At 36.1% G+C, this 23,315-nt stretch overlaps 1 protein-coding gene across 2 annotated transcripts in view; it reads right to left on the minus strand.

The window, feature by feature from the left end:
• The window catches only part of LOC150096656 (uncharacterized), a 56,991-nt gene that overhangs the window by 20,317 nt on the left and 13,359 nt on the right, over positions 1-23,315 (minus strand). For both annotated transcript variants that reach the window (XM_090408330.1, XM_090408329.1), the window contains exon 3: positions 9,128-9,262. In XM_090408330.1, the coding sequence (XP_090264456.1) occupies positions 9,128-9,262 (135 nt within the window). The remainder of the gene's footprint in view (positions 1-9,127; positions 9,263-23,315) is intronic.

Consider the following 23,315-nt stretch of genomic DNA (forward strand, 5'->3'; position numbering starts at 1 on the left):
GAACTAGGTTTGGTTTAAATATAGAATTAATTACTCCTGTTATTTTTAAATATTTTGCAATTTTTATGTTTATATCTTTTTTATTTTCATAAGTGATCATACATCCTAGGTAGTTAAATGAATTCACCTGTTCTAAGATCTTGTTATCTAATACTATTTTAGTTCTTGCTGGATCTTGTCCTTTAAAGGCCATAGTTTTTGATTTTTCGGTTGATATTATCATACCATAATCTTTGGATATCTCATTTAGATTTAAAAATAGCTTTCTGTAAGTTATCTTCAGAATTTGTATTTATTATTTGGTCGTCTGCAAAGAGGAGAGTGTTTAAGTTAACTGTAGATGAAAGTTTAATTCCTTGATGTAAATTTTTACTCCATTTTATTATTATTTCATTTAAGTAGATATTAAAAAGAGTTGCTGAGATGGGACATTCCTGTCGGACCGCTTGGTTTATCTCTCTTGTATATGATAGCTCGTGATTTAATCTTATTTGTATTTGATTATTTTCATATATACAGGGTGTTCGGGATAAATTTGACAGTTTCGTAAGGAAAAAGAAAATCTTCTTTGTATCTATTAAATTTAATGAATTGACAAAAAAACATTACAGGCAGAGTTAATTACAATACTATCAACAAGATTTACTCAAAATAACCACCATTAGCATCGATCACAGCTTCAATTCTGCTTCGGAACCTCGAACAAGCTGATGCTACAGTCTCCCTGGGAAGGGCCGCAAAAACTGTTTTAATTTTATCCATTAACTGGGCTTTTGTATTACTGGAAGTGCGATTGGTGTCTTTTTCAACTGCGCCCCATACAAAATAATCCATGGGGTTAAGGTCTGGGGAGTTTGGAGGCCAAACATTTGGACTCGTGAAGTCGTAGAAATTTTCAGACAACCATTTTTGACTTTTCCCAGAGGTGTGGCAAGGGGCCGAATCCTGCTGCCATACATACGGCCTACCATTGGCTACCCTTGTTATCCAGGGCTTGACTACAGTTAGCAACTCCACGAACAAAGCCCGAATTCCAATGCCAGGGTTCTTCAACACCTGTTCCTGCAGATTTGCGAGGAATTCTGCTGTACGAACGCAATCAGATCGTCTGCTAGGGATCTTTCTTCTTGCTACATCCTCGTAGTCACCATTGCAAGTCTCTAGTTCGTGCCCGATTGTTTTTACTGTATTCAGGGAGCATTGGGCAGCAGTCGTAATATCCTTATTTTGATGGCGGGCACGAATCATCATGATACCAGTTATTCTCTTCCATGATTCAGGTGGGTTCCAGCTATCCATTCTTTCTGACATCTTGTATATGAATGAAGAAGGGTCCAAACTTTTAAATGAAGAGAAGTGTGTGTTAATACATGTAACTTACGGAAAAATATAATTAATTATAAATATGTCAAATTTATCCCGAACACCCTGTACTTGTGACAGCTTTTAGGATATTATTTGGTATTTGTCTTTCTTTTAATATGTTAAATAATACGTTTCTTTTAACTTTGTCAAATGCTTTTTCAAAATCAATAAATGCAATGTGTTTCTAAATTATATTCTCTTCTTTTCTCTATTATTAATTTTAGGCAGAAGGCTGGGTCTATACGTGATCGTCCTTTTCTAAATCCATTTTGTACCTCTAGAATAAAGTTTTTGGAATATTTCATTAGTTTGTTATTTAAGATTCTGCTATATATTTTGTAACATGAATTTAGTATACTGATACCTCTATAGTTTTTAGGGTCATCTCTATTACCTTTCTTAAAGATAGGAATCACAATTGCTTTTTTCCATTCTATTGGGGGGATACCAGTTGAGTAAATTTTATTTAAAAATAATAAGAGTCTTCCTTTGAATCTTGTTTCTGCGTATTTATATAGTTCTGAAACTAGCTTATCTTCTCCAGGTGATTTTCCGTTTGTTTCTTTCAGGCTGATTTCTAATTCTTCTTCAGTTATTTCCTTTTCATTAATTGTTTGCCAGTTGTCTTTTTTAAAATATTTGTCTGTCCACAGTTCTGCGTAGTAATTTAGAAATTCTTCTAATTTCAATTCAGTGTTTAATTTTATGTTTTCTTTGGTATCTGCATTTAGGTGTTTCAAAATCTTAATATACATTGGGTCTTATTTTATATAAATCATGTTCTAAATTAGAAACAAATTTATTCCATGATTCTCTATGTCTTTTTCTGACTTCTCTTTTAGCTATGGCTCTTATTCTTTCATATTCTATTTCATCTTCTAATCTTTTACTTTAGTCGATCTCTGGCACGGGCAAGCAGGTTTTTCCTCCCGGAAACTCGGGTTTTTCGTCCTGTAAACTCAAGAAAATCGACCGTAGAACCCACATTATTTCAGACATTAAATATATTGTGTTAGGGTCAGGGACCACGAGATGGCGGCACATTTGTGCCGTCTCTCTTCACTGCGGACCGCTTAATTAGTGATAGCCTTGGGCCATCTGTCTCTGATTGGGTACCAGTGGAGATTGAACTGCCCACTCAGTCTCCAAAAGTTAGATAGGGCTAAATGGCCTCGCCTACTCCCGTATATACGGGAATAAAAAGGCGTTAGCTGATTTATATTATATATTTTATAATATCTTTTACTGCTTAACCATTTGTGATAGGCTTCTTTTTTCTTTTTGATTATATCATCCCAGATCTTCAGTTTTTTTATTTTATTGAATTTTTTGGTCTTTCCTAAGCTTTCATTTGCTGCTGCATTTAGTATCGTTTTTATATTAAGCCATTCTATTTCTTAATTTTGTTTTATTTTATCTAGATACTGGTTAATTCTTTGTTCATATAACCATTGTACATTTGTGTCATTCAATAGTCTAGTTTTATAAACAAATGTTTCAATTTTTCTTTCTGTTCTTGTTACTTGTAGCCATTTAGGTGGTAATCTTAATTTTATTTTAACAAGGAAGTGGTCACTGCTTATTTCATATCCTCTGTGAACTCTAACATCTAGTGAAAATTTTGATGTCTTTTCATTTAATATGAAGTAATCTAATATTGATTTCCATCCTCTTGTTGCCCAAGTATATTTATGTATGTCTTTATGTTTATAGGTTATGGGTAATAATAATCAACAAAATCTCTAACTCTAATTACCTGAAACCTCCTAAACCTCTATGTTCCACTTAAAATTACCAGCTATCTACAAGATCAATTGCGATTGCAGCCTATAGTACATAGGACAGACAGACAGATCTGGAGAGATACATCTATCGGACATAGAGAATGAAAGAAAGCACAAGTTCAGGGTTAGCAGCACATACAACAGAAACAAAACATCTAGTAGAAGGGCAAACTAAAATGCTTCACATAGATTATACTGTTTATACCCAAGAGTGTTGAAAGGATGAGATGAAATGAAGCATCCTTTACAGTGAAACAAAAAAAGGAGATGATTTTGCATCAAGTCTAGTCTTTATTAATCCATCACTATATACTCTTATCTACCAGTAGTATACAGCATCCCATTCTACAGAGAAGCAGCCAGTGTAATAGCAAACATATTCTTTCCATTGTTTAAATATGTTCAAATGTTCAAAATTAAGTAGATATTGAATACCACATTATTTCTTAGCCAAATAAACTCAAAGATAGGAAATCTAATCTAAAGAGTTTCATGCTAAATATAGAAAACTATATGAAGTTCAGCGAGACCAAGCATAAGCCAACACCTGGTAGTGCAATGCCAGGTAACTCTTAGATTTTAATTTTGAATATTTTACTTCGCCGAAGTGAAGCCTGTTGGCTCTTATTTCAGTAAATGTTCAAATGTTTTTCACTAGAGATGTTAGCTGTTATTACATGCTTTCTAGTTTTTTTAGTTTGTTATTTCCTGATGAAATGACACACTTTGTTTCACTTCATCAGGAAACTAGTCAAAAAAACAGTATCTATTTAATGTCTTTGCGTGTGGTTTAATACTGGATAAAACATTTCTAAAAATGTCCTACCTCCACAGAGGCCTATGCTTTGCTAAATAAGAGTGCAAGTATGAAGGGGTGAGCAATAGAATTTAAAAAAAAAAATCTAATTTAAGTAGAGAATAAATAAAACACACATCTAGAGATGAATAACTAAACTGATTTATATAATGAATTATTATGTTAATATTTCTTCATGTGTACAAAAAATACATTAGGCATGTGCATGCAGGTAAGAAGGCAAACACAAACTGAGTGAGAAGGTCCTAATTGACTATTGGTGTGGTGATGGAATCTTACTGAAGGTCTTAACAATGGTCTCCCAGATTTTTGGAAGACCATTCTATGGCAGATTCTACAAATATTCTTTCAAATTTATTTCTGTACAAAAGTGTATAAAAGGGAGGTTTTGTTTCATTGGGAATGCACTCATAGCATGGTTCGCTACTGCAGAACATGCCATAGTACAGGTAACTAATAGTTCTGTGTTCCTCCAGACTAATATTCACTGCTCTGTTTATCCAAGGTCAGATAGTATGCAGGAGCAAGGGATGTTGACCCATAGGATGATCTAGATTGAGAGGATCTTTTAGTGAGCAGATAAGGATAGCTAATTTTTAGTATGGCTTGAAGGAGGAGGTCTTGTATGTTATACCTTTAAAAATATGCATTTTCTACACTTAAACATTCATGTGTTTTGAAAAGGTTCCTCATTTGTAGGAAATGATTTTTTCTGTTTGTGGATTTTTTTTGGGAGGGGGGGGGATGTTATGTTGATTTTGTGTAGTTTCGATAATACCATATTGCTGAAAGGGATGGTGATATGACAGATGATGATGTAGCTTCTAGTATCAATGGACTTTGTGGACAGAAAAGGATCCACTGAATAGTCAGGTGATCAGTGTCAAGCAAGTACAGACAACTGTTTCACTTTTTTAATGGTGAAACAGATCCTCAGATATTGGCTATTGAAGTGTGTTAAAAACGTTTCCAACATATCCCCAGTCATACTGTCCATGTATTGTAGCTATGCTATTCGTTTGAGAGGAGCAGAGTTTAGGGTTGTATTTTCAAAATGACTAAAGACAAAGCATGGCTTTTCTTTAGTCGGTAAGTTTCCATTGCTACATAAAATATCATTATTATTATTACCCAAGACCACATGGAGTCAAAGACTCATCTGGGAGGTCCTTTTATCATACACATACAGCTCATTATACTGTGCTTTAAAAACACTCAAATTCTCTGCAGACACCACACTTTCAGGCAAGGCATTCCGATGATTCACAACTCTGCATGAAAAAAACCTGCTTCTCACTCCCCTACTCACACCCTCTTTATACAGTTTCCAGGGATGACCTTCTCCCCTGATCTCCCACTATTTTCTGTAGAATCTCTCTAGCACTGATCCTATAACAACCCCTCACTAACTTGCAGGTCTATCATATCGCCCCTCTTCCTCCTGTTCACCAGACTGCAAATTGCATCTTCTCAATCTTTCCTCATACTCAACATTCCAGAGGTTAGAACCTACCTTAGTCAGTCGCCTCTGGACCCTTTCCAACATCTTTGTCCTTCTGAAAACCAGATGACCAAATCTGGGCACAATAGTCCATGTGTGGCCTAATCAAAGCCTTATACAATGGAACAAGAATCTCCCTACAAGTCAGTGTCCTCTGCATCATTCCCAGAGTTCATAGTAAAAATGAACAAGGCTGCTAAGTCAGGGGGAAAAGAGTTCAGAATTAGTTCCAATTTCTTTTTAGGGATACATTTAATGAAGACCACCATATCCAAAAATTCAATAATCTTGTGCGTCTCCAGAACACCAAGAAAATACCTATTCTCATCTTCCCTTTCATGTTAGATGCAAGAGCCTCTCACAGCCATATAGTTTGACTTTATAAACCTGATTACTGCTTACTTATGAGAGCAAACAATGCAGGTAGGATTAACTGTCCTATGTCTGTAAATTGTGTGCATGTTCTTCTGGCTGGTTTGCATTTTTCCAGGATGAAAAACTGCTTCCTCTGATGAGGACCTGCTAACTCACCTTCACTTGAAAGCTCTGATAAAAAAGTTTTTCTTATCCTAGACAGTATTAGAATCTAGCTCTTTCCAAAAGGTCTTCCTCAAAATTCAGCTACAAAGCCCAAAGAAAATACAATATCCTTGTGTCTCTCCAGAACAGATTGTGATTAACTTATTGTTAATTCAGCTTAAGAAAATAAACGATATCAGTGCACTCAGCCATAACTCGATTAGCTCCAAAGCAAGTACTCAGTCTTCAAATAATGTCAGAAATAGAACAGAGCATTTACAACCTCCCCTCCCATATCACCAATAACATTCTGCTAGACATGACTAACATTTTAAAATCAGCAAAGCCTCTGAAAAGGAATATCTTCTGCATAACTTGCACTCAATAAGCTATAACCAAAAGCAGATAAGGATAATGCTATGGTAGTACTTGATTACTCTGAATATCATAAAAGAAAACATCTATCTTACTCATATTGTCGTATCAGAGACTGATACAACAATATTAGTGTTAGGATTTAGGGCCATGAGATGTGGCAGTTGCATCCCCCTCTCTCTCACACACACTCTACCACATTAAAAATTCTGTGCACTTCAATTCTTGCTTGAAACTTGATCCTATAAGATACTAACATTATAGTCAGTTTTCACATAACCTTTTTAAATTTTTAGTGTATACTCCTAGAAGAGACCTCAGAACTAATTTTGACTCTCTCTCTCTCTCTCTCTGGTGCAACAGCCTTATTCAGTTTTGCCATGAACTCAGGTTATTTTTTTTTACATGGCAAACAAAAACCTACAAGCAGATTGAAGGTACAGCTATGGGCTTCCCCCAGTCTTTTCATGGAGCATTTAAAAACATAGCCCTGAACTCTGCTCCTCTCAAATCTGTAATACAGCTATGCAGATGTGTTCTCCATTTAGCCACATGGCTAGGATACATTGGAAACATTTTTAGCTTACCTCAATATGAAACATTCAGGGATCCATTTCACCACTGAAAATGGAAAACAATTATATTATTATGTGACACCTCTACTCTACAGCTCCATCTCCACTACTCAATCCACCAACTACAGCGAACTGCATCATCTACACCAACACTATCTACTGCCCACCACCACCACTTTCACAGACACAAACATCTATGCCCGTGGCAGGATGTGAACCCACAGCCTTTTGGCTAAAGAGCAGATATGCTAACCACTCTGCCAACGAGGCAAGCAATTGTCTGCTCTTCCTTGATATTCTGGTCACCAGACTACCCAATGGATCTATAACCTTTTCTGCCTAGAGAAAACCTACATCCATCTGTCACATTACCCCTCTCCCAGCAATATGACATTATCAAAACCTTAGCAACTCAACACAACCCAAACAAAACACTCCACACAAATCTGCGACATCCATGACACTTTTAACCAAAAGCATTCCCCTTCACAAAATCAACAGAACACTCTGCTCATCCTACCTCCTTCATCCCCCTCCCAAAAAAATCCAGAATACAAACAATCCGTTGCCATCATTCCTTAGATTCAGGCTACCTTAGGCAAAAAAAAAAAAAAAAAACCTTTAACAAAGAGTGACATACAGCCTTCTTTCAAGGTGTATCTCAAGAATTACTTATCCATTTGCCAAAAAAGATCCTCTCCATCTAGACCAGCATTTCCTAAAGCAATGGTGGATCTACTCCTAGGTATGCAAGTGATTTTTAAGGGATACAAGGCACTTTAATTTTGATTGTTTTTAAAAACTTTTTATATCTGTTTCCATACTGTCAGTGTCTCTTGACATGCATCAACTTATCTCTGTTAGGGCCATGGTTGTTTGACAGCATATGTTCAGCTACATGGTTCAAACTGCTCGCACTAAAATTTCAAATTTAAATGGTTCAAACCACATGGTCAGAACTCTGCTAAATTTTGGATTCATTTACATCTTAAATTATAATGATCCTCAGTGATTGTTTCACTACCTGTGCATGAATCTGTTTGTTACACAAGTTGATGGATATACAGGTTATTGTTTAATCATTGTTAGTTATTAACAAATCTTGTGAAGTGTAGTCTAATAATTAATAATATTAAATATATCTGTTTTGTATTTGTCAAACCTTATGGATTACTAGTTAAAAGCAGGATATTTTAAACTATAAAAAATAATGATACAAATGAAAATGACTGATGTTCTTTCTCACAGTTATTACAATATCAGGGATAAATATTTGTTTTCTGTAATGAAAGTGATGGGTTTGTGTGCCAATAATTTACTATAATGCAAGTTAAAATTTAGAAACCTTTATAATTATTTGTTTGAATGAAATATCAAAAGTCCTTCCAAACTGCCTTGGTCTGAAAAGGCAAGGGGAGGTATGCTAGTGTAACAAGCACAAAGTACACAGGTACTGAAAGTTTTGGAAACACTGATCTAGACTACCATCTCTTGCTAACCATAATTTTGAACAAACAGGAAAAACTGCCACTATCCATCCGAGAAACACAGAAATACCTAGTACTATTCTGGAGTAGCAGACTATATTGGATCCAGTGATTTGTATGCCATGGATACAAATCACTGGATCCAATAGAACAGGACCTCCACTTTTATATAGGAGCATATATAAATCTGAGATTTCTGGAATCTTCCACAGCATTACATCATTACTAAATCTGAACAAGTTCTGATGCCTTGCTTCACCAAAATCTGGAGACCACTGCGAGATCTTCACCAAGATTCCATCACTGCACCCACAGAAAACAATAGTTAGGACTGCAGAATCTTTTCAGTCAGTCTGGGTTATCTTCCTGCTAGTGTGCCTGCATGCATGTGTTTAGTGTATGTGTATCCCCCCCCCCAAATGAAGATGCATTCCTTGATGAAGGCGGCAAAATACTGGCTTAATATATTAGCCAAATTTAGTTAGTAATTATTTCTAGATGCATTTTATCCACTGAACGATAATCAATGTCCAAGCATCCATATCAGATGAAGAAAAGTGGATGATGAGTACAATGGACAGACAAAAAATAAGACATTTGAATAAATTTAAGGAAAAACTATGGTTAAAATTTTAGTAATGATATCACCTGATGAGTGACTGAAAGATTAATAATAATAACAGTAACATTTTAAGCTTCCTTACCGCTGCTGCCATTTTGCCACTACTACCATCCTGGGGATCATTTTCAAAGCGGTAGTTCATCTGAGGAACTCTGACCATTAGAGCTAGGCTTGCACTCAAATAGAAAAGACATCCCAAGAAGTGATAGAGAAATTCCTGAACATCAAAAAATATTAGACTATATTTATTATTTCATTTAAAGATCAAACAGGATTTTTGTTATTTAGCAATAATTATAGTTGCAATCCTTTAATGCTAAAATATAATACTCAGCTACTGTACTGTTTTTATGCAATATTTCTTCAAGGTGCAACAGTACAGACCATACCATAGCATTTAACCATGCATACTCTAAGTTCTAAATTTAAAATTGCAGTTACAGTGTTGATTTCATCAGGAGAAAAATTTCTTTCTTGCCATTTCAGCTCTAACTTTTATTTCCATTTCTGAGTTGCATTCTTCATTTAACCAGCATCCGAGATATTTAAATTTTGTCACTATTTGTTTCCTGTAATGAAAGTACCGAGTTGAAATATGAAATATCAAAAGTCCTTCAAAAGGAATTAGTTTCTTGCTATTCTTAATTACATTTTTTCACTCTTTGTTCACTAGTTCAAGAATATTTTAAAGATCCTTAATATTGTCAGCCAGGAGAGCTGTGTCGTCAGCATATCAGATGTTATTAATGATTTCATCATTTACATTAATTCCTTCCTCTCTTTCCTTTAAGATTTTTTGAAATATGGCTTCTGAGTATATGTTAAAAAGGAGAGGCAACAGCATGCATCCTTGATTTACTCCTCTTTTGACGTTAATGGATTCTCTAATAATGTCATCAACTTGAACAGATGCCTTTTGGTTCCAATATAAGTTTTGATGATCCTAATGTCTTTATCATCATCAATTTCCTGCCATGTACCCTCAAGGGGTGTACAGGATATGACAGTACTACATGAAAAAATTACATCATTACTAACTTCCTATCTACAATTTTCCTCCAAATCAGTCTGTTACTTGTCAAGACTCCAACATTATCAGATCTTATATTTCTATCGTCTAAGGCACTTTGTACCGTATCAATCCACCTATATCTTGGTCTTCCTCTGGGTCGTTTTCCTGCCAACTTGGCAGAGAACACTTGTTTTGCTAATCTTTACTCTCCCATTCTATTTAAGTGACTATACCACCTGAGATTAGCTCTGCTAACGCATTCCTGGATGCTGACAATGTCAAGTTCTTTCCTAATATCCTCATTTTTAATATGATATTGCCATTGATGCCATCTGTTCATGCCTCTAATCTTTCTCAGGACTCTCATATCTGCGGTCTCTAGTCTTTGGTCAAGTGTTTTACTTCTGACCCAGCTCTCAGATCCATAAGTTAAAATTGGTTTGAACACAGTCTTGTATACAGCTAATTTAGTGTTCCGACTAATTTCTTTCTTATTCCATATGAATTTATTCAATTGACTTCCCACGATACCAGCTTTGCTGATTCTGTTGTCTATTTCTATATTTAGTTTACCATCTTCAGTAAAAATTGTGCCTAAGTAGCTGAATTGTTTTACTTGTTCCACAGGTTCTCCATTCACAACACAGTTGACATTTTCAATGATTCTGCCTATTTTCATTGTCTTTGTCTTTTTATTGCTGACCTTCATACCATATCTATTACAACAGCTATTCAATTTAGTCAGAGAATCTTGCAGACTTGTGGCGGATTTATTTAGAAGTATAACATCATCCGCATAAAGCAAAGAGCTGACATTAACATCTCCAATTTTGATATCAGGTTTAATACCACATTCCTTCATAATGTGATCCATATAGATAATGAATAACAGAGGGGATAATGTACATCCTTGTCTCACACCAGATTTAACATTAAACCATCTTCCTGTACTTCCTTCAATTCTAACTGCTGACTCACAACTCAAATAAAGACTAAGTATTGCTTGATATAATGTCCCATTGACACCATATAACTGCAGCGTATTGAATAGCTTCTCTCTTGGCACCTTGTCATATGCCTTTTCCAAATCGACAAAACTTAAATACAGATCTTTGTTATATTCCCATGCTATCTCGACTATTTGTCGTAAAGTGAAGATCTGATCCTGACAGCCTATATTTGACCTGAATCCAGCTTGTTCTTCGCCAAGCTTTTCTTCCACAATTCTTCTCAACCGTTTCTCAAGTATACTTGCATAGATCTTGCCAGGAACACTCAGTAGAGAAATACCTCTGTAATTCTCACATTCAGTTTTATTTCCCTTTTTATATATGGGTACTATGAGAGCTCTACTCCAATCATTGGGAATTCGTCCCTCTGTCCAGGCTTTCTGAACTATGCAGTGCAGCCACTGTAAGACTCTTATACCACCATACTTAAGCATTTCTGGTCGAATATCATCTACTCCTGCTGCCTTTCCACATTTCAAGCCTTTGATGGCTTTTTCTACTTCAAGTATGGATATGTATTCCTGACTGCATGCCTGGTCAGTGTTTTTTTATCACTGTGCTGTCATCACTGCTTGTTTCATTTAGCAGTTTTTCAAAGTAATTACTCCATACTTCAAGGATATCTTTTTCTCCTGTTTTCATTTCACCTTTATCATCTCTAATTCCTTTTACAGCACTCTTTCCTCCATTCCTAAGCTTCTTCAACAACCTCCAGAATATTTTGCCACCTTCTTGATATTTATTTTCTATATTCTTGCCAAAGTCCTCCCATGACTTTTGTTTAGCTAGTTTTACACACTGCTTAGCTTTCTTACATTTGTCTCTGTATTCTGTAAGAGTAAAAGCTGACTTATTTGCCAGGAACTTTTGATATGCTTTCTTCTTTTCCTTCACAACCTCTTTAACTTCCTGTGTCCACCAGGGAGTTCTGATTTTTTTATCCTTGCACACAACCTCACCACATGCCTCTCTGGCAAAATCAATCAATGTTTCCTTCAGAGTTTGCCACTGAATCTCCAAGGTTTGATTCCTGTTCTCAAACTCTTTCATTTTCTTTTCAATAATATTTCTGTATTTTAGTCTACAGTTCACATCTGTGAGCTGCTCAACTTTTATTCGCTTTAAAACTTTCTTACATGTTATTCTTTTCAATATGAAATTCAATTTTATCCTGCTCAAGACTAAATAGTGATCACTTCCAATTTCAAATCCTCTGTACACTCTGGTGTCCTGCACCAGGGAGAAAACATCACTATCAACAATAATGTCTTTATCATCTAATTCAATTCTTTTTAAATAACTGGAATCTTTTTAGTGTGTTTGACTATGTCAAATGCTTTCTCGAAGTCAATGAAGCAAATGAATACTTGTTTTGGTAACTCCATTTCTGGAATAAGATTTGAGAACAGAAAAGACTCTCTCATTCCCAAACCACTTCTAAAGCCAAACTGGTTATCACAGATGTATATTCACATTTTCTGTATTATTCTTTTTTGAATTATTTTCAAAAACATTTTGAGAACATGACTCATTAGACTGATCATTCTATAGTCATTACATGTTTTGCATTTGCTTTTTTTTAGGTAACATGAAGGTCGACTGCAACCAGTCTTGAGGATTTATGCCTGTATTGTAGATCTGATTAAATAGCTTTACTATTTCTGCTCGTATTCTATCAGGGCCTAAGGCTTTACCATTTTTTAGCTAAGTTCAGCACATATTCTACCTCTGTCATAGATGCATGGACCTTCCATCTGCTCATAAGTATTTTCTGTTTGGTTTTGCCTCTTATCAGTAAAGAATTCTACATATTTCATCCATTCTATTTTATCACCGTTTTCAGATATTACTTCATTGTTTTGAAGGATACATGGCTGTTTTTTCTTAAATATACCCGAGGTCTCTTTTAACTTTGTGTAGATTAAAACTGTCAAAGTATGACAGTTTTAATCAGGAAAAGTATTTCCTGATTTAATTTAACAGGAAAAGTATTCCTGTAGAAATTCTATTTCTTTACACTTTTCATTCATCCAAATTTTTTTTGCTTCTTTGATCTTTAATAATTTTCTGAACCTCTTTATATTTTTATTATTATTATCCAGGCCTCCATGGAGTCAAAAGACTCATTGTGGGAAGTCTTTTTAGGAAACAAAGTGTTTATCATACCACTCCTTGAATCCACTGACTGTTCCTGCTCCAACCACTCTCTCGGGCAATGCATTCCAAGGTTTAACCACCCTCCACACAAAGAAACCACTCCTCACACTCTTGCACACAGCCTCCTTTTGCAACTTCCAGGGATGGTCCCCTTGTCATCACTCCTTCCCACCATTACACAAAGTCAAAGAACTCTCCAATGTCTACCTGTAACTGCCTCTCGACAGTTACAGGATAGACAAACTCTGTAGTCCACATTCCCTCAGTTGATCCTCCTAACTCATATTGTACAGTCCTGAAACAATCTTTGTTATCTGCCTCTGTACCCTTTCCACAGTCAATTTATCCCCTTCAAATCCTGGGGACCAAATCTGAGAACAATAGTCTAAGTGTGGTCTGATCAAGGTCTTATACAACCGAATGATAACTCTTTTATCTCTGCAGGTCAGCGTCCTTCTCAATATTGCAGCAATCCTCTGAGTTACCCTCACCACCTTTGCAATATGCTCCCTGAATTTCAGCTTTTTGTCAATCATCACTTCCAAATCTCTTGTCTTCCCAACCTCCTCCAATCAAGTATGCATCCTCCCATCAATGGATCCCAAACCTCAAGACTTTACATTTTACTGCATTGAACCGACACCCCCATTCATTTGCCGATCTGACTAGTTTATTCAAATCCTCTTGCAGGGCTGCCACATCTGCACTATTACTGATAACCCTTCCCAGCTTCACGTCATCCGCAAACAACTGAACGTCCCCTTGCAATTCATCGACAATATCACTGATATGAAGGTTGAACAATATAGGTCCCAGTACTGAGCCCTGTGGAACTCCACTTGTAATCTTCTGCTTCCTTGATATTGCCCCACTATACACAACTCTCTGATACCTATCAGTCAGCCAATCCTGAATCCATTTGACTAACCTGACATTTAAACCCATCTGAATTGATCCACAAGAGAAAGAATTTCATATTATCCAATCTTTCGTTTTTACTGCTCTATCAGGACACAAAGCATTGGCACATTTCTCTATGTAGGCAGAATTTTAATTTGTCCCATGATTCATCAACCCTAATGACATCATTCTTGATAAGTGCTATCTCTTGATTCAGTTTTTTTTTTTTTTTTTTTTTTTTTTTTTTTTTAACTTTGCTAGATCAACCCTTTTTTTTTTTTTGTTAATGTTTAAGTATAGCTTTCAGTCTAAGTTTTAACTCTGTCACCAGTAGATTAGGAACAAAAGCAATCTCTGCAACTAAGATAGGGTTTCTTTTTTTTTTTTTTGTGCTCTTTATGGAACTTCGAAATCTTTGATTAATTACCAAGTAATCTATTTGGTTTCTGACTATATATGAATTATTATCCTGTGGTGATTGCAAAGTATATAGCCTTTGGAGTGGTAACTTAAACCATGTGTTTGTGATTATTAGTTTCTCTTCTTGGCAGAATTGAATAAGACAATGTTCTCTCTCATTTCTTGTTCCCAGTCCATGTTCGGCAACTATATCTCCAATTCTACCTTTCAACAAGGGGTGCTTAAGGGTCAAAGCTGTATAACTGAGAGGAGACCTCCACATAGCCTTTAAAGGAATGCGGAGAACCGACCAGGGCTTCTGACCTAATGTCCAATCCTCACCTTCTCGTGGTGCACCCTGTTGGGTATCTACTTTGATACTGAACGAACGAGGATGGGCTTGCAATTTGGGATTTAGCCGACCAAATTGTATTCTTATTGGTTAAACCAAAATAAAAAATGATGGTACAACATGACAAAATTTCATGCCGGCTGGGGCGTCGCCCGGTTAAACAAGGCCCCCGTTGTTTTCGCCAGGGAACCAGGGCGAACAGCGAAAAGTCAGCTACTGGAACAAATCTGAAAACAAACCCCAACTCAACATCACCAGAGTTAAAGATCGGTACTATCAATGTAAGAAGCCTGAATGGCAAAGAAATGGAGCTAGCTGAGGAATTAGATAAGTACCAGATCGACATAATAGGGGTGACTGAAACAAAAAAGACCAAAACTGGTGAGATCTTTCTGAGCAATAAATACAAAATGTTATATTCAGGCAATGACAATCAAGGAAAAGAAGGAGTAGCCATAGTATTCAACACAAAATACGAGGCTAATCTTCTTGAATGGCAGTCAGTCTCAAGTAGAGTAATGTGGGCAAATATGAGAATGGGGAACTGGAAATGAGACTTATTTGTGCCTATGGTCCCACAGAAGGTTCTACTAAGGTAGAAGTGGAGGAATTTTTTGAGGCTTTAGAAAAAGTAACTGACACAATGAAAAAGGAAAAGTTGGTCCTTGTTGGGGATCTAAATAGTAGAGTAGGAAATGATTGTGAGACATACAAAAATATTTTGGGAAAATTTAGAGAAAAGAGCAAAGCTAATAATAATGGCAAATATCTGTTGGATTTCTGCTCAGGACATGGACTGGTTATTACTAACACCATGTTCCAACATAAAAATGTGCACAAATTCACATGGAGAGAAGAGGCTAGGAATAAGAAAAGTCTCATTGACTATGTTATTGTTGATAGTGATGTTTTCTCCCTGGTGCAGGACACCAGAGTGTACAGAGGATTTGAAATTGGAAGTGATCACTATTTAGTCTTGAGCAGGATAAAATTGAATTTCATATTGAAAAGAATAACATGTAAGAAAGTTTTAAAGCGAATAAAAGTTGAGCAGCTCTCAGATGTGAACTGTAGACTAAAATACAGAAATATTATTGAAAAGAAAATGAAAGAGTTTGAGAACAGGAATCAAACCTTGGAGATTCAGTGGCAAACTCTGAAGGAAACATTGATTGATTCTGCCAGAGAGGCAGGTGGTGAGGTTGTGTGCAAGGATAAAAAAATCAGAACTCCCTGGTGGACACAGGAAGTTAAAGAGGCAGTGAAGGAAAAGAAGAAAGCATATCAAAAGTTCCTGGCAAATAAGTCAGCTTTTACTCTTACAGAATACAGAGACAAATGTAAGAAAGCTAAACAGTGTGTAAAACTAGCTAAACAAAAGTCATGGGAGGACTTTGGCAAGAATATAGAAAATAAATATCAAGAAGGTGGCAAAATATTCTGGAGGTTGTTGAAGAAGCTTAGGAATGGAGGAAAGAGTGCTGTAAAAGGAATTAGAGATGATAAAGGTGAAATGAAAACAGGAGAAAAAGATATCCTTGAAGTATGGAGTAATTACTTTGAAAAACTGCTAAATGAAACAAGCAGTGATGACAGCACAGTGATAAAAAACACTGACCAGGCATGCAGTCAGGAATACATATCCATACTTGAAGTAGAAAAAGCCATCAAAGGCTTGAAATGTGGAAAGGCAGCAGGATTAGATGATATTCGACCAGAAATGCTGAAGTATGGTGGTATAAGAGTCTTACAGTGGCTGCACTGCATAGTTCAGAAAGCCTGGACAGAGGGACGAATTCCCGATGATTGGAGTAGAGCTCTCATAGTACCCATATATAAAAAGGGAAATAAAACTGAATGTGAGAATTACAGAGGTATTTCCCTACTGAGTGTTCCTGGCAAGATCTATGCAAGTATACTTGAGAAACGGTCAAAAAGAATTGTGGAAGAAAAGCTTGGTGAAGAACAAGCTGGATTCAGGCCAAATAGAGGCTGTCAGGATCAGATCTTCACTTTACGACAAATAATCGAGAAAGCATGGGAATATAACAAAGATCTGTATTTAAGTTTTGTCGATTTGGAAAAGGCATATGACAAGGTGCCAAGAGAGAAGCTATTCAATACGCTGCAGTTATATGGTGTCAATGGGGCATTATATCAAGCAATACTTAGTCTTTATTTGAGTTGTGAGTCAGCAGTTAGAATTGAAGGAAGTACAGGAAGATGGTTTAATGTTAAATCTGGTGTGAGACAAGGATGTACATTATCCCCTCTGTTATTCATTATCTATATGGATCACATTATGAAGGAATGTGGTATTAAACCTGATATCAAAATTGGAGATGTTAATGTCAGCTCTTTGCTTTATGCGGATGATGTTATACTTCTAAATAAATCCGCCACAAGTCTGCAAGATTCTCTGACTAAATTGAATAGCTGTTGTAATAGATATGGTATGAAGGTCAGCAATAAAAAGACAAAGACAATGAAAATAGGCAGAATCATTGAAAATGTCAACTGTGTTGTGAATGGAGAACCTGTGGAACAAGTAAAACAATTCAGCTACTTAGGCACAATTTTTACTGAAGATGGTAAACTAAATATAGAAATAGACAACAGAATCAGCAAAGCTGGTATCGTGGGAAGTCAATTGAATAAATTCATATGGAATAAGAAAGAAATTAGTCGGAACACTAAATTAGCTGTATACAAGACTGTGTTCAAACCAATTTTAACTTATGGATCTGAGAGCTAGGTCAGAAGTAAAACACTTGACCAAAGACTAGAGACCGCAGATATGAGAGTCCTGAGAAAGATTAGAGGCATGAACAGATGGCATCAATGGCAATATCATATTAAAAATGAGGATATTAGGAAAGAACTTGACATTGTCAGCATCCAGGAATGCGTTAGCAGAGCTAATCTCAGATGGTATGGTCACTTAAATAGAATGGGAGAGGAAAGATTAGCAAAACAAGTGTTCTCTGCCAGGTTGGCAGGAAAACGACCCAGAGGAAGACCAAGATATAGGTGGATTGATACGGTACAAAGTGCCTTAGACGATAGAAATATAAGATCTGATAATGTTGGAGTCTTGACAAGTAACAGACTGATTTGGAGGAAAATTGTAGATAGGAAGTTAGTAATGATGTAATTTTTTCATGTAGTACTGTCATATCCTGTACACCCCTTGAGGGTACATGGCAGGAATTTGATGATGATGAACTTTAGCACTGAAATTACCCATGATAGTGCTAATGTTTTTTTGTATTTTTCATTAGTTCTTTTAATTTATTATAAAATTCTTCGATCTCGGTATCATTCTTGTCAGCAGTAGGAGCATAGACCTGTATGAGATTGATATCTAGTGGTTGACCTTTCAGTTTTAATAACATCATCCTATCTGAGTAGGAGATGAAGGTCAACAGTGACGTATTATTCCAACTCAGTTTTGATGATTGTTTTCCCCACTTCCAGGGTGGTACAATGTCATCAACTTGAGTTTTGCCTGCTCCTGGCCACCTAACTTTGCTCATTCCTAAAATCCCACATCTTTTCATTTTTTAGTTTACCTCAGAACCATGCTTTATACAGGGTTCTGAGGCCATTTATGCAGATTTGCTCACCATGGCAGTTAGTCTGGAGAGAATAAAGCAATAGTTTCTACATTTGCTTACTGCTCCACTGTATTGCCATCTGCAAATTTTTTAATCACAAGCTTTACTGTCATCATGAGACTTCATAATTGTGAAAGTACTGACAAAGCTGCTTCTCTTTGTCAGAGGATTTAATCTTTTAATTTTCCTTGTAACCTTATGTAGAGGCCATAACCAGGTACTGACAGCCAGAGCCAGCTGAGCCCAGGTTGTTTAGAGGTCTGCTCCTCTGAAGATTTTTCCGCATATCCCAAGGTGAAATGTGCCGATTTGTCTATTGTTCTTCACAGAGGTCCATTAACATCCTTGTAAGGATGTGTACCCTACAGAAGGTCCCAGGGAGCACAATGGGGAGACAGGATCTCGACTCACTGCCCTATAGTTCTATTATAGAAACAGCAGTCAAATGACACCATATTGTGAGTCCCCAACCTTAAGAGGTTGACATTATGCAGAACTGCAAGCTTGACAGTTAATTTTTGAGATACAAGATTTAAAACTTGCCTACGGCAAAGATTGCTCAACTTCAGATCTTCAAAATTATAATATGAAATAAAATAAATTATACTTGCCAAGAAATTATACTTTTGTTTGATCTTTTAAATAAGTGTATGCAACGTGAAGTATCTTCATGACTAAGCTTCTTGTATATATCAACTGCCTAAGTATTCCATAATGCAAAACACACTTCCTTTAGGACATATTGAGCATCAAGTGAAGGTCATTACCCAGACATTGACTTTTGAGGTCTTGTCAGTGGAAGCCAAGACCAAGGAGGATGACAAGATTGAATTAATGCATCTCATTACTGATGACACCTCAGTAAAGGTTAAAACCAATCTCAGTAGTGATCCTCCCTTAATGTTTAGGATTGTGCATACCCAAAAGAAGTATGCTTTGCATTATGGAATACTAAGGCAATATGTGAAGTTATCAGTTTGTATATACAAGTAGCCCAGTCATGAAGATACTTCACATGCAAGTTGTTTACTAAGAAATTTTGAAGATCAGAAATGATTTTCCAAATTTCTTAGATCAGCAGGTTAAACAAGCTAAGCACGAAATGAAGAGTGCATTCTGAAATAAGGTATTATATGGAGACAATATAAAGGCAGGAGATAATGAGTATAAAGAGCAGGGTAATGTGTCTTGGTTGGCAAGACAAGTGCAGTGCAAGCAATAGTTTGCTCATCAGGCCATGATGAATTGCAAACAATTCAACTGATGTGGCTGGTAAAATAAAAAATATTTATGGATGGATAAAGAGGATATCTGATACTATAGAGAATGGCATTTTATTTTAATGAGAAATTCACAGCAATTCATCTTTTTAAGTGTGGCATTATGTAGAGGTTTATGTTTGCAAGAAGAAGAGGATTTGTGGTTAATAAACAGAAAATAATAGGACTGCCATTTCATATTTTAAGGAAATATTCCAGTGAGTTAACTAACAACCTTAACATACTGTCCTGTTGCAAAGCTCTTGTTCAAGAAGTTTCAAAAGGAAAATAGGGTAAAACTGTTCTGCTTTAGAGCAATGATAAAGCAAGTTATAAATTATAAGACCATTCATGTTTGGAGTTGTACTTAAAGTACTAGAGAGGGTGGTGTGAGTTAAGATCCAGAATTGGGTCAAGACTACCAAAATTCTCTTTGATAGGTTTGTTAAAGAGGTAGGTTGCATTTTTGTAATGCAACCTACCTCTGACACATGACAAGATACATTGGACAAGGATGTTCATATACAGCAACATATTAGATTACACGAATGCATTTGATAATTTGCCACCTGACAAGATGGACTGGATAGACTATCATTTGTCTGATATGTTACTAGCAAGATGTATTACAGAAGAGGAAAGCTACCAGTGGTGCACTATTTGAATCTGTTCTAGGGTTGTTGAGCTTATATGTTAATGATATTGAGTTTTAAATGCAGGTATTCAGATGGTAAAGCGAATTATATGGAGTGGGACCAGACATGGCTTCAGAAGATTTAGAATAGATGGAGTGGCCAAGTTTAGTCATTGTTAACAAGTATAAAAAAATCCACTAATTGAGGAAGCTAAAGTGATTGAAATTAAAAAAAAAGCTAGAGATTAAGAAATCTCTAGCATGGGTAAGTAGGGTTTTGGCTAACTTGGGTAAATAAAGTAAATGAGAAAAGGCTTAGAAAAGTTCCACTAGTCAGCAATTACAATTGAACTTGTATTGTAAAACAGTATTTCAGATAGCCTTGCTCTATGGATGCAAATACCAATTTCCAAAGGGTTACTCGTGTTACCACAAGGCCTGTGTAAGGTTTTAAATTTGGAAGGCATGGATAGGATAAAGCATATAAAACTTGTGATGACAAGAGCCTGAAATTAAGGGCCACACTACCAGAATTGCCAGGAATCAAAATAGGTCATGGTTTCACTCTACAAAGCCTTAATCACGTATATGAATTACTGTGTGCTGATTTTGTCACTGGTTTAAGCAAATGTTAGTTGCTGGAAATCAATCCAGAGAAGACTAAATATCATATCGGAAATGCTTGATTTTAATAAATGTGGATCCCACTCAAAAGGTTGTAAACCTTTTTTGTATGTTATTACCATAGATGGGCTAAGGGTTGATAATCCAGAAATTCTGTTCTAGAATCCAAATGTGGAACTGATAATTGCAGGCTTTCAATAACCAAGGTGGTAGTTGCACAAGCTTTGAAATTTCATCTATCACATGAAGGCATTTTTACAAACATCTATGGTGGGATTCTAATCCATAACCTGTTTGTTGAAAAAGGAAGTCACTATCCACTTGGCAAACCAGGCTAGCATGGTATGAGAAAAGGACATTTGCACAGACTAGCAAACAGGAAGAGGGAAGATGATTAAGGCAGAAATTGTTAAAGAATTGTTGCCAGATTAATGCAGAAGAAATTTTCCATAAAATGAAGAGAAATAGGAATAAAACAAGAGGCCATTTCTGGAAGCTGTATAGAAAAGAGCATAGAAGTGATTAGCAGCATTTTCTCATTTAAAGCAGACCGCATTAATTGAGCGTGGCATGTACGGAAATAGTGAATTAAAAAAAAAAAAAAAAAGAAGAAGAAGAAAAGCCTGCTGTGGACAAACTTATATAGCTCCTCGAGTTTTTATAAAAAAACTCGAGGAGCTATATAAGTTTGTCCAGAGCAGGCTTTTACAAACACCTGTTGTGGGACTTGAATCCATGACCTGTTGGTTGGAGAGTGGGTAGGTATGCTATCCACTCAGCCAACTAAGGTCAGCTTAACCCAAGATCTGATGAGCTGTGGGTGTGCGATGTAAAGGATTTCACAACTGAGCATTCGGATAATAATCCAGGCCTGCTCCTTTCCACTGAGGTTAGAGGGAACAAAGTAGTTGTGGGAAATGCCAATGAATAAAAAATAAAATAACTTTTATTAATAAATAAAGTGAGATTGAAAAATTTGTGTACAGTATTTAATATCTTAGACAGCTGCAATTATAACCAGTTGCTTAATGTGTATAGCTGTTCTTTGCACTTGCTTTTATTTATTCTAGATTCACTTTCAACTAATTATGACTGTTACTTCCTTAGTAATACACAGGAATGATGCAGCATACATGATTTGGCTGGAGTAGATTGTTATTATGTCAAGAACCTTTATACAAGACTTATAATAATTAAAAAGAAATTATATTATTGTTTTAATCCTTTACTTAAGCATATGCAAAACAAAGTCTGCACATGAATTATATCTTCATGACAGGTCTATTTGTATAGAGGCATATTCTGGATATTGAAGCAATTGATATGAAGTTAACAGTTCTATGTAGAAGTAAACTAGTCATGAAGATACTTCACATGCAAACTTTGTTTGCATACACTTGGGCGAGGATTAAAAACCAGAATATATACATTTCTCATCAATTACCGTATTTGCCGGCATATAAGACGCACCTTCTTTCTTTGAAAATAAGTCTGAAAAACAGGGTGCGTCTTATACACAGATACTCAGTTTTTTATTATTTTCATTTCTGGAAATAATCTGTTCCGAGTTACGCAATTTCTTTATTGCTTCCTTGCGGTGTGTGTGAGAGCATTCCAGTTACATAGAGCAGTGTTTCTCAAACTCCAGACATCTGCGTTTATATGATTGGTGCGGTATTAACAAAAAGATCGTGCTACTAAATGACGAAGACGAGCTGACAGTTGAGGTGAAATGCTAATTCTCTTCAACCGAATTCCTTATATAACATCTGAAACACATTCACTATATATTTCTTTTAACACATTCACTCAAACAAAACCATATGTTGCACCGGCAACATGTGGTGTGGCTTGAGTACATACAGCATTTACTGTGGGAAGGGAGGGGACATGCAATTCATTAGTTAGTGCCGTTTTTATCCCAGTTGTCTCTAATTGCACTGTTTGTTGAGAAACATACTGCACAGCCTGCAGATGTCTTTGAACCTTATTCAGTGATAAAATAGGAACATTTTACGTTCTCTAACTTCACAGATACATTAAATTTTATTCTATGCATTAATGATGCATAGCCAAAAATTGCCATGGACCTCCTGAAGACTTTTCACGTACTCCTGAGGGTACACGTACCACACTTTGAGAAACACTGACGTAGAGTTCAGTGGATGCGCATGTGCTGTCATGGATGATCACAGCTGTGTCCTGTTTGTTTAAACTTTTCAATTGTTGTTGCAGTTGCGAACGGTGATAAATTTCTGCTGTTAAATTTTCTCTAAATTTCTTGGCAAATTATGGCTAAATTTGCC

The sequence above is a fragment of the Typopeltis vanoorti genome, chromosome 18, assembly GCF_054136105.1.
Source record: "Typopeltis vanoorti isolate ZY-2024b chromosome 18, IOZ_Tvanoo_1.0, whole genome shotgun sequence".
In the NCBI taxonomy this organism is placed as follows: Eukaryota; Metazoa; Arthropoda; class Arachnida; order Uropygi; family Thelyphonidae; genus Typopeltis; species Typopeltis vanoorti.